Raw genomic sequence first — 17,817 nt, forward strand, 5'->3', positions numbered from 1 at the left:
GAAAGGAAGAGCGGGCAATTACACCAACACCGATGACATCTTACTATGCAATACTTGGTTGCAAGTGTCGAGGGATCCATCCGTTGGAGGCGATCAAAGTAGAGATGCTTATTGGAACCGGATGAAGGAACACTTTGATGCTCGCAACGTGAGTGGAATTGACCGCTCCAACCGATCACTTAGGTCCCGGTGGTCGACAATCAACTCAGATTGTCAAAGATGGGCGGCTTGTCAAAAGGCGGTTGACAAGTTGAACCCAAGTGGCACAAATGAGGACGATAGAGTAAGTGCCATTTCATCTTACATGTTGGTGCTAAACTTGCTTTGTTTTGCTTGTTGTTGGTGCTAACTTGCTTTGTTTTCATGTAGTTCAACATTGCGCAAAACTTGTTCAAAGAAGAGGAGAGGAAAACCAAGAAGGAGAAGATCAAGAAAGGAAGGGTCTTTACTTTGCCTCATTGCTATGATGTGTTGAAGGATGATGAGAAATGGAAGAAGCGTGAAGATTTGGATGATTTGCATTTGAGCGACAAACGGAAGCGAACAATTAAGTTGGATGATGATGATGATGAGGATGATGCATCAAGTGATGACGGCAAGAGAAGCCCTACACCCAACTCGGTTTCATACTCGAAGCCAAAGCGACCGGATGGGTGCAAGAAAGACCAAACCCAAAAGAAAAAGAGGAAAGGAGATGATGAGCTCAAAAATGCTATGGAAGCTATTGTGAAGGCAAGAAAAGAAGCCAACGAGGTGAGGAAAATGGCAAGGACCCAAGATGTCGCGGCCGGGGAGAGGAGGTTGGCGGCCGAGGAGAGGAGGGTGGCGGCCGAGGAGAGGAAGGTGACCAATGAGGAGCGAACTAGATTGTTGGAATGGGAGAAGCACTTGTTCTTCTTGGACACCACTAACCTCAATGCGGTGCAAAAGAAGTATGTCAATCTTGCCCAACAAGAAGTCTTGATCCATAAAAGAGCCATGGTTCGTGCAATGGGTGGCGGTGGCCTCGGCGCCATGGGTGGCTTCGGAGGTACCGTGGGCGGTTTAGGTGCAATGAGAGGCATGGCTGGCTTTGGAGCACCCCCCCCCCCCCCCGATGCTATGGCCACGATGGAAGGCATGAGTTTTGCTTCTCTCATGGGAGACATGGGTGCACCTCCGGCCGCCATGGGCGAAATGTCTTTCGATGAGCCTCCTCGCACACATTCCCATGAAGATGCCGTTAAAGATCTTGCCAACACCGTCGGAGCTTCACGTGATGCGGTGCGCGATGAGGAGAGGGAGGAAGATTCATCTTCGGAGGCGGAAGAATCGTCTTCCGAAGATGAGAACGAGGACGAAGACGACGACGAGGACGAGAAATGATGTGTCTTTCCTTTGTGTATTGAACTTGATTTGCATTTTGAACTTGGTTGGATGAATTTGTAGGCATGATTTTAAACTTGTGGGCATGAACTTCATCAACTTGTTTGTGTGAAATTTTTATTATGTTAAAAATATTCATCATTTTGTGTTGAAAAATGCCATATGCAATGCACCGGCGGGTCGCGCGAGCTGCATTTTGGCGCGCTGCTGGAGCGACGCGCGCGCGCTGCATTTTAACGCAGCCGTTGAAGCCAGCGCTGCGCGCTGCGTCAAACCAGCCGATGCGCGTGCGGTATATATGTTTTTTGCGAGCGGCGCGAGCTGCGCCTGTTGAAGATGCTCTTATGTAGCTACCCCTCTCACTCTCGTATAATAACCCTACGCAAGGTTCAGCGCCGCCACGCCCGACTCCACTCCTCCGCCGGCAGATCCGGCCATCCAATTGCAAGCCCCATCCCCACCGGACCTCCGTCCCGTCGACGCCCGGGTCCCGCCGTCAGCCAGGAGCAGCTACCTCATCGCTAGGAGAAGCCCACTCCACCCGGCCACCCCACCCCGACGCCATTGACGCCCGACGGGCCCCGATGGCACAGATCCCAAACCTCGATAACGCGCCGCTCAATCTCACTGCCTTCAGGGAGCAGTCACAGAAGGAACTCGTCAGCATAATCAAGAGCATCAGGGGGAACAAGTGTCTGGTCATCGATCCGAAGCTCGCGGGCACCCTCTCGCTGATCCTGCACACCTCGGCGCTAAAGGAACATGTCACGGAGCTGCGGGTCCTCTCCGCCGAGCCTCTGCAGACGGAGTGCCCCAAGGTGGTGTACCTTGTTCGGTCGCAGCTCAGCTTGATGAAATTCGTGGCAAATCAAATCAAGAACGACGAATCCAAGGGGCTCCAGAGGGAATACCACCTCTATTTCGTGCCACGTCGTCTAGTTGCCTGTGAGATGATTCTGGAGGAAGAGAAAGTTCATCAAAAGTTGGCAATAATCGGAGAATACCCCTTGTATCTGGTTCCTTTGGATGAGGATGTCATTTCTTTTGAGCTTGGTGATGATGACTATTCCTCACAGGAATGTCACCTTATGGAAGGGGATACGGCGACTTCTGCCTGGCACGTTGCAGAAGCTATTCATAGGCTAGAGCTTGCCTTTGGAGTCATCCCCAATGTTAGAGCCAAGGGTGTGGCATCAACCAAAGCTGCCCAGCTGCTCAACCATATGCACCTCCAAGACCCTGTCGACATGGATGACATGGGGATTCCAGAGATAGAGACCGTTATCTTGCTAGATCGAGAGGTGGACATGGTGACACCAATGTGCTCTCAGCTAACGTATGAAGGCCTCTTAGACGAGATGTTGGAAATTCATAACGGATCTGTGCAAGTTGATGCCGGCATCATGCGCGCCCAACAAGATGGGAAAAAGATCAAGGTTCCGCTCAATTCGAGCGATAAGTTGTACAGGGAGATTCGAGACCTCAGCTTCCATGTTGTGCTTCGGGTCGTCCACCAAAAGGCAACGTCTATTCAGCAAAATTACGCGCAGGTAAAATCAATGAACACACAGTCGGTTTCCGAGCTCAAGGATTTTGTGAAGAGGTTACACTCACTACCGGAGATAACCAGGCATGTTAATTTGGCGCACCATCTGCAGTCGTTTGCTGGAAAACCCTTGTTTCATGCCCGAGTAGAGATTGAGCAAAAGATGCTGGAGGCGAAGGACTATGAAACGTGTTACAAGTACATTGAGGAGATCATACAGAAGCAAGGGCCTATTGAGACTGTGCTTCGCCTTCTGGTGTTATTTTCCCTTACAAATGCTGGGTTGCCGAGGAAGAGTTTTGACTACCTGAGGCGGGAGATACTGCACAGCTATGGCTTTGAGCACATGCCCTTGTTATACAATCTGGAGAAGGCTGGCCTTGTTAAAGGGCGGGAATCGAGGAGTAATTGGGCTATTATCAGGAGAGGTCTCCAGCTTATAGTTGATATAAAGGATCCTGATTCCCCTGATGATGTATCATACGTCTTTGCTGGATACGCGCCTCTTAGCATTCGCCTTGTTCAGCATGCAGTGAAGTCTGGATGGCGATCTATCGAAGAAGTGTTGAAATTGTTGCCGGGCCCTCATCTGGATTTGAAAAGAGGTGTCTCGACCATTAGTGGTTCATCAGAATTACTATCAGCCGAGGACGTGGGCATAGCCCAGTGGTTGGGGGCGCATGATTGTAAACCCAACGACCAGAGTTCGATCCACGTCGGGGACGAATTTCTGGAATTCTCATGAGGGATGCTTCTTCTATATCAATAAACCGTGGGTGCTAGTGCCCATGGAGTTTCATTTTTAGAATTACTATCAGCCGAGGCAAGACAGAATACCGACAGGGTTGGTCGTCGCTCCGTTGTTCTGGTTGTGTTTGTTGGTGGCGTAACATTTGCTGAGATTGCCTCGCTTCGATTTCTTGGTGCACAGGAAGGAATGGGCTGTGACTTCGTGGTTGCAACAACAAAGGTCATCACCGGCAACACATTACTTAGACCAATTATAGCCAGCAGCAAAGAGGGAATGATTTAGTTGTCTTTGCTGTGCATACCCCTTTTTGATTGTACAAAGCAGCGCAAACCCGTGCCCAGGAGGGGATTTTCCTTGTTCAGTTCTGGGCCACTTTTTATTCTGCAACCAGAAATGCTATTGCTCGTGCTCTTGCATTCACATCACACAAGTCTTTTATTTTCTTGTCAGATAAAGCGTGTAAATTGATAGCTCCTGTACAGACACAGATGCTCCGCAAACATCGATTTGAAGGATCTGCAATTATCTATGGACATGACAAAAATGTGTTGCAATTCAATTTACGCACTTATGTACAGTAACAGTCCCCACTGTTCAACACAATGGTGATAAAAGTTACGCGGAGCCATTTACAAGCCAGCATCAGATTCTTTTGCTAACTCCAAGAAACATGCTAAAGCAACTAGCAAACCAAGCCACAGTCCTTAACTGCCCCGAACATCTCATGGTTCTTCAGGGGTTTGACATTCTTGTCTCTGTAAGCATCTTTCATTTGTTTCTCTTCTAGAGAGAATTCCTTATTTGACACTCTCTTAAAATTGTGTTTCTTATTTGACACTGAAGAAAATTTTCTTTCCTATATGATCTCTAGTCTTAATTTTTTTCCCTATATGAAACTCTAGTGCATTTTGTTCACGTGAAAAGACCATTTTACCCATATGTATAATGTGACCACAAATATGCTTTCAAAAAGTCTGTTGAATTAGGCAGGTTGGTAAAAAATCAGGTCAAGTCTACTACGTTTAGGAATTTTCCTCTGGATAAGCGGCGGGGTGGGCGGACAGAGTCAGCCGGCTAGACAGCAACCGCAACACGGCCGGAGCCGGCTATGCTACCTCCCTCCCGGCCATCTACTCCAGAAGACAGCCGCGCTCGCGTCGATCTCCTGGCTGATGCGTGATGCTTGAGGCGTGCTATGGATGGATGATGGATGGATCTCTTGGTGGCTCCCCGTGGGTGCGCCGTGCGTTGCCTCCTTTTGTGCGTGCGTTGTGCCTCAGTATTTTTAGGCAGCTGGAGAAGGTCCGGCGCTGGCCATTGCCGTTCCGATTTTTATGGAGCGATATGGATGTAACGTTGTTTAAGATAAACGCGTCCCTACCTCAACCCCTTGAAGGTTGTTTAAATCTTTGGCCCTGCGCAGCAACGGAATCCATCGATACAAATTGAAGCAAACGAAATTCAAATTTTTTTTTGAAGCAAACAGAGCCTTTGTCTCTCGCTCTTTGGAAATCTCCAGCCGGTACAAGAAATCATGACCGAGGCCTTCGATGGTTCATGTGCTAATTGACCGGTCTGGCTAGTTGTCTATACGTATTTGTGTACATATACGCAGCCAGCTTGCCTGCCGGAGCGTAGATATTTAAATACGTACACGGAGCATAGATATTTAAATACATACGCGCACCCTGACGATCAAGCGAATACATGTATTCTAGCTTCGTATGACCCGGTTCATATACATACGCATGTTGGCTGCACCGAACCGGGCGTACGTTCGTGCTAGCACGCAACTTTCTTCCATACAGCTATAGGTCCTGCATGGGCCATGCAAATACGTGCACATGCACTAATGGCATACACGTAGGTGATCACCGAAGCACACACAAAAGTGCTTAAAAAAATTCATTCATTTTTAAGAATGCATTTTAGTGTTAAAGCACACGTACAAAAGTACGTCAAACAGTCGCACTCACAAACCATACCGCATGAGACTAGACCCACAGCTGAATACGTTCTAAATACATTGGATGCATGCGCTCAGGTATACAGAATACACATGCATCCCAAAAAAGACCAACGGAGGAGATAACATGTTGAGTGTGCTCACTCTCATAAACGAATTTTCCCTAATTAGGCTCAATGCTACATATTTCTGGTCGCATTATGTACAGGGGCAAAAAGGTCTTTTCACGTGTACAAAATGAACTAGAATGTCATATAGGGAAAGAAATTAAGACTATAGGTCATATAGGGAAGAAATTTTTTTCAGTGTCAAATAAGGAACATGATTTTAAGAGAGTGTCAAATAAGGAATTCTCTCTTGTTTCTATCCATAAGCTTGTCCTGGTCTGTACTGTCAAGTGTCTGCTAGAGATCTCAAGTTCTTTGCAATATTCACTTCGATGTTATGGGGGGGATACATGGTTCTACATAGTAATCAGTTTGTCTTCTGTATCAGAATCATCGTCTTCACAAGTCACTGTGACCAGCCTAGTGGAATATGGTTTTGTTCTCAGTTTGGAAGTAAAACATGTATATTGAACTGAGCTATATGAAAAATGGGAAACAAAATAATGTACTTCCATACCAAAATATCATCATACACGCTCAGCAGACAATGCTTCCAAAGAATCTGAACCAAGAAGCCTTTCTGCTTCATCATTAGCCTCGGCTTGTATACGCCATTGCTGAAATGGTTATAGAAGCAAATGTTAGTTCCTCGTAAACGATGGTATGCTCGATAGAAATTTTGGGCCGAAGGTTTTCCACCTCTTCAAGACTGTCAATCTCCATCAACTGTTCAATTTGTTCTGATATTCTTTCCTGAATTGTAACACTCATTATTAGCTATCTGTCCGGAATTAATCAGAAAAACAAAAACAATGGTAGAAACAATGATTAGGAAGTACTCCCTCCGTTCGGAATTACTTGCCGTACAAATGGATGTATCTAGACGTATTTTAATTCTAGATACATTCATATCCGAGACGAGTAATTCCGAACGGAGGGAGTATACTGTATGTATTGATAGGAACTTACTGCACCGGTTGCTGCTTCAGCAACGATAACATCAGAGTCCATTTCAACTTCAATTTCAATCATAGAACATAACTGCAATGCCATATTCAACATTTTATTTCAGCTACATTACATGCGAAATGTATACAGATTTATATTTACAGTCTCTTGTATTACTTTTGCGTAACTTTCCATCAGCTCAATCTTTGCCAAAAGCGTAGTTTCCAAGCTTTTTCGTACCCTCTTCACTCTACCACGTCGAGCACTGCAAATTAGTTTGTACAATGCTCAATTCTCCTCATAAAACACTGCAGTAGAACATGAAACTATTGTAATAAAACAGTGCTTTTTTAAGTAAGTAAATTAAACCAGTATGATAGAAGAACATGCAACTTCTGTAAAAATTACCGATATGATGGTTCGCCTACTGCTAATATCTTGTTCTCCAACTGACACATTCTTGCAAGCATCCACACCTTCGATGGAATAATTCTGGACACTATGCTTTTCAAAACTTTACGTCTAGCAGAAGATTTACTGGTTACAGAGATTAAACAGACAAACCTCTTTTTCAACAAGCTGTTTCAGATCCTTAAGACGACTTTGAAGCATGTCATATTGAGATAAGAGTTTCTGCTGTACAGCAACTATGTCTACCGCCTTTTGCGGAAGCTGGACAAACACAAGAGTTAAATCATGCAGGATAGTTAATACACACCACACTTTCTAGTTCAAGACTATAGTCACTGCATTTACCTCCAAAAAACATTACTCAACACGAAAAAGATTTTGAAGTTGATAGTATGGTTGAGAACATAATTAGAATTATCATTGCCATCAGTAATGCTAACGGAATGGGTAGTATTGCCAACAAGTACTGGCAAGATCAGGTGGAGCTAACCCATCAACAAAGCAAGATGGAACAGTCTAATACTAATAGTAAACAAATTTATCGGTGATACATGACTAGATCTTTACCTACCTGCTCAGAGTATCACTACTTTGTTTCATTTCTTTCTCTCTTTTTTAAGGGAACTTTGTTTCGTTTCTTTAATGAAAGAAACACCCTAGATGTTTTTGCTACATGGAAATCAAACATACCTTTCGTGTCTCTGGCAGGATCACTTGATTTAGTGTTGTCCCAACAGCAGCCGATGCAATGACAGTTGCTGTAATTAGTCTAGGGAGGCTTGGATCAATGAATGCAGAAACAGCATCTCCAGAAGCAAGCAAAGCAACAGCACCGCCAACTAGATAAGGACTAAGAAACAATGGTCCCGCATTCTTTGATGGCACTCTTAGCAACTTTGAGATCTCTCCACTGACATGGTTAGTGAGGCACATGGGTTCTCCTGGACTAAACCCTTTTGAGCGTGCCGCGATCTTGAGGGGACCCATCTGACGATAAGCATTGGCTGGGGCAGCCAAGGAAATGGTCACTCTTTCTCCTCCTTGAGCAGGCAGTTCCACAGTCTTGGTAGCAAATCTATGTGTGCGGGCTGTTCCTGAGGGTGTACGGATCTGCAACACAAATGACAGATAAACATATCAGTAATTAGAAACTGAAACCAAATTGACATAAGCTGTTAACAGTACTGTGCATAGATTGTAAAAGAAGATGATATCATCCATGAAAGGCTGACCTGAAGCCCCAGCATGCTGCCACAAAATTCCGGACGCCAATCAGTATTCAGTGAGAAATGGCAGTTAAATTCTTGAATGTCGAATTAGCAGCACTTAAGAATGGGGCAACATTGGGTATGTGGCATAATGGACTGTTTACTCTAGAGTTGATAGTTGCCAATTCTCTATGACCAAATTTGGTCATGCTGACTTGACTGACAAGTGTTTGGTTATTTTCCGATAACTATGACAAGATATGTTCATGTTTTTGATGTGGAGCTTAAAACAAATACTGGTACAAGTTTGTCATTAGTGGTAGCAACATTTTGATAATTTTGTACTGCGTCATCATCTTTACATTTCGAACATTCTATCCAAACATTCTTGCCTCAATCTTAACAGAAAATGTGATGAAATATACTTCCATTCAGTTCACCATATACTTTTACATAATATGCAAGACCCTAAGGCATTTCACGTGTCACGAAGAACAAAGTAAAACTCCGTCTAAAGTAAATAGCATCAACATATAAATAGACTAATTTCTAATCTGCATTTTGGAAAGGAAAGCTACCACGATAGAGTGAACGGCAGCTGGAAGATCATCTTTCATCACATTTATAAATTGCAAGGCCTTCTCAAAAGCTGAAATATCCATGCTGCGTTCGGTAGGAGAAGATCCTTAGAGAAATAATATTAGAAGCGACATGAAGTATAGTAACTGCTGGAAAACTGAAATGAAGCACTAAAATTTGTATTGTGAGATAACAGTAAAACAACAGAAATTAACCAATTTACATAATGCAAAGGAGTACGCAGAGAATGAATAATCATTGGAAGGCCCACAAATCACCCCTGTCATAGAGTTACATCGAAGAACAATGTGTAGTTATCAAACATTTAAGACGTTTCGGCATCCTGGAAAGCAATATTTTTGGGAGCAATATTGAACCACCCCACAAACCAATTACAAGAGCAACATTGAGTTGCCCATCATACCACCCCCAAAAACACATGAAAAAAGTATCAGTCAGACCATAACCGGATTACTGATTAAGCTCAACATTTTCAATGACTCGTTATGATTCAAGATATCAAGTATCTCTAAAGTTCAAGCACCTAGACCCCCCCCCCCTCTCCCGCTAGCAAAAAAAATGTTGCTGGTAAAGGTTCGTATTAGTTGCTTTTGAAAAGTAGTGATCATAATCCATAATTAAAAGCCTAAAAGGACACTAAATTACAATGAACAACATTATGAAGGTGGTACAGAAATATCCAATAGACGGCTTGATGAATAAAACATGTTTCAGTCACTAACCTCACTTCTTCTGACTCGATGCTTGTAACGTCTCCAGAAAATAGTTCATATTGGTACCGGCACTTCGAACAAGAAACCACCTGAAGGCATCCAACTAAAAACCATAACGATATTTGCAATTCAAAGCATCCAACTAAAAATATTCCAGGTTTTGTGTTCATGTTGTTGATCTGCCATGAGTTGGGGTGGAAGGCATTAGACATGTATATAGTTGTTCATAGTTCCCCATTGTGAAGGGTTTCTTGCGTATTTAACACACTTGCATGTGTATACCTATGTAACATATCTGCCAAATGGTCTCCTACAAATAGAAGCAATATTGTTGACAGCAAGAATCAGACCTAGTCCAAGTAATCCTACAAGCATGGTATAATCTATCCATGGTGGCAGTCTAGCCTGACAACTAGATCCTTGTAGGACTTGACGAGGGATAAATAGCCTGTCGCAGGACATGGCTGTCACACAAACATATAGAAAGAAAGGGGGAAAAGAACTGATTTCCACACGAACTAGAACAACAGCCATGAGAGCACTTGGGAGAGCTTGCCAGCGGAAAATGGGCGATGACGGCATTATAGCAACCTTGAAAATGGAACAAACGGGAAAGAAGGTGAGTTAGGTGGTGGTGTATTGAAAGACGGGCCATGGAGAAGTTTGGGGGCAGCACGCAACGCGCAAGAGGGATGTGTATGCCCCACCGTGGAGATTGGCAATGGTAAGAGGTGCGCACGGCCGGGGGAGGGGGGTGTCATTGTGAAAAGTGGCAAGAGGGTTATGTCAACCGGTTTTGGTAGACAGGAGAGTAGAATAATTGGTTCCTATTTTAGAGGTGAAGTGGAGAATATATAAAACTTGAGAATTGAGAGGGTTAACTGTTAAGAATACGTTTCCTATATAAAATTATCAAAATGTCCTGCTGAAGTGCTTATAAGTTATAGCAATGTGCGACCATAAAGAGTGAAACTATTTACTAAAGCATCCATTGTCACTAAACCCTAGTGAGGGACAGAATTACAAAATAAGATCCACCTACCAGAATTACAATTTGCATATGGATCTAAAAGCATTTATATTCCTAGAACTCTCCCTTCTGTGCTCCTACCTACTGGCGACAGTATGTTGGTTCCTGTGCTAACAATATCTAACAGCTACCGTCCCCATTGTTTCCCTCTTATTCTTCCAAGTCACATTTGTCTCGCGTCTCATGATGTATCCAGCTGCGGAAAATTGTTTAGAAGTCCGTGTTTTGCAAGCTGATGAGTAGTATTCAGTATGTGAAGGAGAAGTAAAGCAACTACTTCTGAAGCATCGAACCTGAGTTCCATGCTGAGGCTGTGCGACAGCAATTGCCACCATGCAGGTTGGACAGCGAACAGTTATGCCAAACGGGACCTGCAGTAACTAAAATGTGTTACTGTAACACTTAATTGCACTAATTTAATGTGTACAAGATATATTCCATTCACTAAGGCACCCACATGTCAACATTGGATATTCAATTTTCACCAAAACTATCAAATTTCAAAGATATTCAGAACTACTGGCATTATTGTGGGGCAATGTGCAATCTTGTAATATTAATACTGCCAAACTGTTCAAAATTAATTTTTACTCTGTTAATATTCAAAGCAGATATATTCTAGGCATATTAAGTCACGCAACATGCAAACTTTGATACGTTGGCTCCCAAACAAAGATACCCCTAGGAGGCGAAGGAGGTCCTGGATAAATTGGGATACTTCGAATGTTCATGAGCTGATTTCATTTGTTATGCCCGCCAAACTGTGGACTAAGGTGTGCCTTCTGCAAACCGCCAGATGGACGCACCTAAGAGTACTTGACCTTGCGAATTTGAAACTTGATCCCATGTATTTTAATATGCTAACTGGCTTAATTTCTTCTTTGCTGCTGTTATTATCAGTCTAAGGCGGGAAAAAAGAAAGTAATGCCATACATAAATGGTTTCCCACTGAATCCTTTGTCAAATAAACTCCTCTGAAGTACATTTATTGCTATCTGTTAAATTTCTATTTGCAACTTCTTGGTAGAAATTATTCATATCTTGATGGAAATGCTATGAAAATGGGATGGCAAGGTGATTGTTCTGGGAATGATTTTGTATCGCACTTATTCATATCCACAGTCAAAGATGATTAAAGTTGTAAATTAAGTATACATAGAATTAAACTGCAAAGCAGAAAAATGAAGAAAGTAAGCACTGAGATAGATAGCAGCCAGATATTTTGTGTTGTTGTGCGAGGTATCTATCTACTCAGCGTTTACTTTCTAAAACTACAAATTCATGGGTCAGAAATCAGCATGATACTTGGCACACCAGATTGGAGCATCATGCGACAGATGACATAAGCACACGACATTCCTCTGGCACATGAGTTCCTAACACGAAACCTCACCTCCTCTGCAGAAGATACACCCGCACGGGACACGTAGTCGACTATCCTGATAGCATCAGAAACGCGCAGAGCCGCCGCCAATCGCTGGACAAGCAACGCGTAGGTCCGCGCGTCCGGCCTTGCCCAGCCCCAGCGCCCTACTGCAAACTCAGAGTTGGACACCGGAGTCAGGAGCACTCAAGCAACTCATGAATGGACAAAATAGCAGAGGAGCAAGGCGGGCTCACCTCGCGCCAGGCCGGCGCGCATCGCGTCGAAGACGGAGAGCGCGAGGTCGACGTTGCCCCGGTCAAGCGCCGCCGCTACTATCGCATTGGAGTCGGACGCGTCAAGGGACGCTTTCGAGCCGGAGCCGGCCCCGCCTCCCAGCGACTCCGCGACAATGTCCAGCGCTCGGTCCGCGTCCTCTGCCCCGGAGACCCTCCGGAGGAGGTCTGCGTCGAGCGAGCTGTCGGCCGGCGCTTCTGACGAGCCGGCGCCACCGCCGGCTGCCGCGGAGCTGGCCCTCTGCAGGGAGGGCCAGCGGGAGGCGGGTGGGAAGAGGAAAGAGAAGCCGGTGTTGGTGGCGGACGCGGGCGGCGGGGGATTGAGGGGGCGCGGCGGATGGTGGACTGCGGGCGCGGGCGGGAGGAAGGCGAGCGCCATGGCCGCGTGGTCTCAGAGGGAAAACGTCGAGCACATGTCGCGCCCGTTCGGTTGTGGATGAGGCGCGGGTGGTGGAACTGGAACGGAACGGCTGCACACGGACATGGCGATCCCTATTTCGCGCGTAGGTCGCTCGGGCAGCCTCGCCTGAGCGCGAGCGCGAGACTGGCCCGGCCCAGCGCTTGGCAGACCACAGCCTCCTTTTTTACATTTTTTCTTTTTTCTATTTTTTTACTTTTATTCATATTTTCAAATATTCTAAATATATATTACAAAAAAGTTACATAACTTTTTCGAAAATTTTAACCATGCATTTGAAAAACTGTTTTTGATTCATACGAAAAAAGTACTATGTGTATGGAAGAAATAGGCATAAAAACACAAGTTTTAAGAACACTTAAATCATCCATTTGGAAAATATTAAATTTGTATGAAAAAAATTCTGACGTACTATATGAAGACTGTAAAATGTGAATGAAAAAAATAGACATGAAAATAGATCAATTTTCAAAAATGTTAATCAAGTATTTGGAAAAATGGTAAACATGTATAAAAATGTTTTTGATATATACAAAAACGTACAATGTGTTTGAAAAAATAGACATAAAAATATGTTTAAAATTTTTTAATTAGGTATTTCGTAAAAAACCTAAATGTATACATAAAATGTTCCTGATGTATATAAAAAATATACAATGGTTATGAAAAAAGTACCAAAAATATATGTTTTCAAAAATGATATTCATTTATTTCCAAAATGGTAAAAGTTTGTTTAAGAAATATTCCTAATGTATAAAAAATACAATGTGTAAGAAAAAAAGTAGAAATCAAAACAATGTATTTTTCGAACAAATTTAATTATGTATTTAAAAATGCTTAAACATGTGCATAAAAAATATTCTTGATGCATACAAAAAGGTAAAAAAAACGAAGAAATTTGAAGAGAGAAAAAGAAAAAGAAAAAAATCATTAAACACATGAAAGAAATGAAAAAAAAGGTGAGAAACAAAGAAAACAGAAAGAGGAAGACGGGAAGAAACAAAGAAAACCGAACAGAAAAAAAAGTGACAGCTAAGAAATGTAAATGGTAAGAGGCCAGCCCGGTACTATAGCGCGCATGAATAATCTTCAGTCTAGGGGAGTATATATCTTGCTTATAGCGAGATAAAACTCGAAATCATTAATTAAGGAGTATTCGTTGCAAAGAACACTCCACTTTTTCAGATCGTGACAAGTGGCGTACATGCAGCGCGCCATTTGTCGTAACCTGAGAGTTTTTCTTTTTTCGTAAATCTGTTTATTTAAAATATTTTATCTTTTAAACAATGCATCCAAATCTTGAATCGTTTTCATCATTGGATTCCTCGCGTCGAGATTTTTAAAACTAGATCTCATGTTGATAGGTTTTGACGAACTTTTTTTTCACGAAAAAAACCCGCGAAAAGAAGGCGAAAAAACCGAACCGGGAGCACGGTTTTTTCCCTTTTCGAAAGAGGCACACCCGTGCCTCTCGCAAAATCACACCCGTGCCTCGCGTGGAAGTAAAACCATGACTCTCGTGGAAGGAAAAAAAATAAAAAACACAGTTTTTTCGTTTTCGAGAAGCACGGCCGTGACTCTCGTGAAAGTACAACCGTGCATCTCGCGGAAGCAAAACCGTGACTCTCGTGAAAAAAAAAAGAAAAAACGCGTATTTTTTTCCCTTTCTGAGAAGCACGGCCATGACTTTCGCGAAAGCACAACCGTGCCTCTCGCGGAAGCAAAACCGTGACTCGAGAAAGAAAGAAAAAACACGTTTTATTTTCCCTTTTTTAGAGGCACGGCCGTGACTCTTGCGAAAGCACAACCGTGTCTCTCGCGGAAGCAAAACCGTGACTCTCGCGAAAAAAATAGAAAATGCGGTTTTTTCCGTTTTTGAAAGGCACGACCGTGACTCTCGCTAAAGCGCAACCGTGCCTCTCGCGAAAGAAAGAAAGAAAAAAAAAACACGTTTTTCACGCAAAACTATTTTTTTATTTTTTTATCGAAAAGCTAAAGAAGACGGGGGAAAACCAAAACATCAAAAAAACGGGATAAAAAACCGTTTAAAAAGCCGAAAACGCGTGCGAAAAAACAAAAAAAAACAAAATCCAGATGGAGCATCCAAAACACGACACGTGGCGAATGGTTAAGAGCGCGCCAAGTGGCGCTGATTGTTGCGAGGCTTCCGAAGAAGCGCTCGTTAACTAGTTGCTCCCGATAAAACTACCGTGTTGAATAGCAACCAACCGTTTACTATCCAGCGCGCCTGTCCCTCTATATGGGCCGGCACATTCCGATATTTTGTCCCCACTGGTTTTGGGAATGTTCTACGGCTTTCCCTGAACATATTTTTCCTTTATTATTATTTCCTTTATTTTTTCTTTCTTTTACCCTTTTGTTTACATTTAAAAAAATCTGTAATTTTTTGAACTCCTCAATTTTTAAAAATCCGGGAATGTTTTCCAAATCCACATTTGTTTTTTGAAATTCATGATATTTTCTAAAAATAATGCACATTTATTCAAATTCACAAACACTTTTTAATTTTCTGAAATACGTCAACATTTTTGGAAATACGGGAATAATTTTCAAATTCATGATTTATTTTAAAAATTAGATATATTTTTCAAAATCGTGAAGAATTGTTAAAATCATGTATTGTTTTAAATTTCATAAACATATTTTGCATTGTGTGAACATTTTCATATTAGTGAACATGCTTTAAATTATGAATTTTTTCAATATCAGTAACGTTTTTAGATTTCATGAACAATTCTAAAATTTGTAAAAAAATAGTAATTCATGAACATTTTTTGAATCCGCGGACAATTTTGAAGTCACAATTTTTTTTGAAATAGTGAACAATTTTTGTATTGGCGTACATGTTTTATATTTGGTGAACTCTATTGTACTCGCAAATATTTTTTGTATTTAGAACAATGTTTCATATTGATGGCAATTTTTAAAATTTGGGAACAGTTTTTGAAAATCCAGATCAAATTACGGAAACTGAAAACATTTTTTGAAATCGCAAAGTGAGAAAATTTTGAATTCCGGTAATATTTCTCAAAATCATTGACATTTCTTGAATTAGAAATATTTTATCAAATTGATGAACAGTTTTTGAAATCCAATAATAATTTTCAAATTCGTGAATATTTATTTAAACTAAAAAAGTCAAATTTACGAACACTTTACAACTTCATGAACGTTTTCAAAATCTCAAACATTTTTTGAGAAAGAAGAAACAGAAAAGTAAACATTGAAAAGCAAGAAAAATGAAAAGCCAAACAAACAGGTGAGCCCTCCCATGCATCTAGGTTGTCCCCAACCTAGGCGTGAGGGGGTAGGGCATGCACGTTTCCTCACGTAGGTCGGGGAGGAGGTCCCGTTCCACACCGCGGGAGACAAGAGCATGCTACGTCTGATGGGCCCTCGACCCACTTTTTATTTTGCGGACATCCCCAGTGCTGACCTGCAAAAGGGATACCTTGTTTGTCCACGAACTAATTCGGACATGTCCCAGACACGGATATGGGAGCCAACCAGCCAAACATGTCCCTTATATATTTGTCCCTATTTTTTTCTTATGTCCGCAACACCTAAAAACATATGGAAAATAGCACAATTCATCAATTCATCGATGAAATAACATACCAATATTCATAGTACAACAATAGTTCAAATGTAAATACTACATATGAAATAACCGAATGTTCAACAAGTTTTTCGAATTCAACGATTCTCGAGTCAGAATCTGCACATGTCATCTCATGCACTATGCCCCTTGAGTTTCATCCAACAATGTTTGAACGTAAATGGCCTACCCTCGGTCCTGTAGTACAGCACAACAACATGTCTAGGCTATACAACATGATGACTATCAAGTTACAATTTTGAGCGAATCAATCAATTGACCAACATGTATATCAAGAATAAGAACTTACCATTAGATGGTGCATCGACGATGGCCTAGGGACTTCACATTGAGATCATGGATCACGTGCATGTCATAGGGCGTGTCGTTGTTTTCCTCATGAAACGAGGCACACACGAGTTCTGCCAAAAGATTGAACCCCCTTGCCTCATACCTACAAAGTCCTAGGCTATGAACTTTTTCCATGCATCGCACAACAAGTCATCCTCTATCATCATGTAGCCTGTCATCGTGCTTACTCTAGAAAACAACAAGAAGTTTTAAAAAAGCTCAATGTCATTTGATCGAACACCTGTCGATGGTGATGTCCGCCATGGATAGCGTCAGCGGGGGGCGAAACGTACGTGGCTACGGACAAATTTCGGGCGGATGGCGGCGTAGTCCAAGGCAGACAGGCGCGTGGGTGGGGGCTCCGGATGTCCAAAAAATGCTTGGGGGTGGTCGGAGAGGTACACCGATGGCGTAAGACGAGGAGGGTGCGGATACAGAATAAGGGGAAGCAGGGGTAGAGTGAAAGAAAAAGTGGCCCAAAAGGGGATTTGAGCTGGGGGGTATGTAACACCCACGATGCGGCTATATCTCCCACGTGTCGGAGCACGACTTAGAGGCATAACCGCATTGTAGGCATGTCGTAAGAGGGGTAATCTTTACACATCCCATGTACTGAACAAGAAAGAGATAAAGAGTTGGCTTACAATCGCCACTTCACACAATACATAAATATAGCATTATATCATCCAGAATACAATCAAGGTCCGACTATGGAACCCAAAATAAAGACAACCCCAAATGCGATAGATCCCCGATCGCCCCAACTGGGCTCCACTACTGATCGTCTGGAAAGGAAACATAGTAACGTCCTGAATCCTCGTCAAACTCCCACTTGAGTTCGGTCGAACCCCTGGAATGGCATCATCGGCACCTGCATCTGGTTTTGGAAGTAACCCGTGAGTCACGGGGACTCGGCAATCTCACACCCTCGCGATCAAGACTATTTAAGCTCATGGGTAGGAAAAGGTAGTGAGGTGGAGCTGCAGCAAGCACTAGCATATATGGTGGCTAACATACGCAAATGAGAGCGAGAAGAGGAGCAAATCACGATCGATAAACTATGATCAAGAAGTGATCCTAGAACTAATTACGCTCAAGCATAACACGAGACCGTGTTCTCTTCCC

The 17,817-nt window shown here is 42.8% G+C and overlaps 2 protein-coding genes across 8 annotated transcripts; one reads left to right on the top strand and one right to left on the bottom strand.

Moving 5' to 3' along the window:
- The first annotated feature begins 1,720 nt into the window (after positions 1-1,720).
- On the top strand, positions 1,721-4,023 carry LOC123147670 (vacuolar protein-sorting-associated protein 33 homolog). The gene has a single exon (XM_044566939.1). It carries the CDS (start codon positions 1,950-1,952, stop codon positions 3,654-3,656), a length of 1,707 nt encoding a protein of 568 aa, XP_044422874.1. The 5' UTR covers positions 1,721-1,949; the 3' UTR covers positions 3,657-4,023.
- Positions 4,024-5,756: 1,733 nt separating this feature from the next.
- LOC123147672 (uncharacterized) lies at positions 5,757-12,768 on the bottom strand. Of its 7 annotated transcripts, XM_044566940.1 has the most exons (13): positions 12,266-12,768; positions 12,039-12,178; positions 10,939-11,016; positions 9,625-9,704; positions 8,881-8,965; positions 7,785-8,204; positions 7,248-7,355; positions 7,092-7,159; positions 6,861-6,948; positions 6,705-6,776; positions 6,435-6,488; positions 6,253-6,352; positions 5,757-6,155 (listed from the first exon to the last, which is right to left on the bottom strand). In XM_044566940.1, exons 1-12 carry the CDS (start codon positions 12,681-12,683, stop codon positions 6,263-6,265), a joined length of 1,701 nt encoding a protein of 566 aa, XP_044422875.1. In that variant the 5' UTR covers positions 12,684-12,768; the 3' UTR covers positions 5,757-6,155; positions 6,253-6,262. The 7 variants fall into 7 exon arrangements, 2 of the variants coding, with proteins under 2 accessions (XP_044422875.1, XP_044422876.1); XR_006473377.1 differs by lacking the exon at positions 5,757-6,155 and having other exon boundaries at positions 7,092-7,175; XR_006473376.1 differs by lacking the exon at positions 5,757-6,155 and having other exon boundaries at positions 6,267-6,352; positions 6,861-6,991; positions 7,092-7,175.
- Positions 12,769-17,817: the final 5,049 nt, after the last annotated feature.

The sequence above is a fragment of the Triticum aestivum genome, chromosome 7A, assembly GCF_018294505.1.
Source record: "Triticum aestivum cultivar Chinese Spring chromosome 7A, IWGSC CS RefSeq v2.1, whole genome shotgun sequence".
In the NCBI taxonomy this organism is placed as follows: domain Eukaryota; kingdom Viridiplantae; phylum Streptophyta; class Magnoliopsida; order Poales; family Poaceae; genus Triticum; species Triticum aestivum.

What these genes read in the sequence shown, in the direction of transcription:
- LOC123147670 (XM_044566939.1), top strand. Translation starts at nt 1,950, where the DNA reads ATGGCACAGATCCCAAACCTCGATAACGCGCCGCTCAATCTCACTGCC.
- LOC123147672 (XM_044566940.1), bottom strand. Translation starts at nt 12,683, where the DNA reads ATGGCGCTCGCCTTCCTCCCGCCCGCGCCCGCAGTCCACCATCCGCCG. An exon ending in AGCCTCAGCATGGAACTCAG is followed by an intron (nt 9,705 to 10,938) that starts GTTCGATGCTTC and finishes GGATGCCTTCAG; the next exon opens with GTGGTTTCTTGTTCGAAGTG. An exon ending in TCCTGCCAGAGACACGAAAG is followed by an intron (nt 7,356 to 7,784) that starts GTATGTTTGATT and finishes GTGTTTGTCCAG; the next exon opens with CTTCCGCAAAAGGCGGTAGA.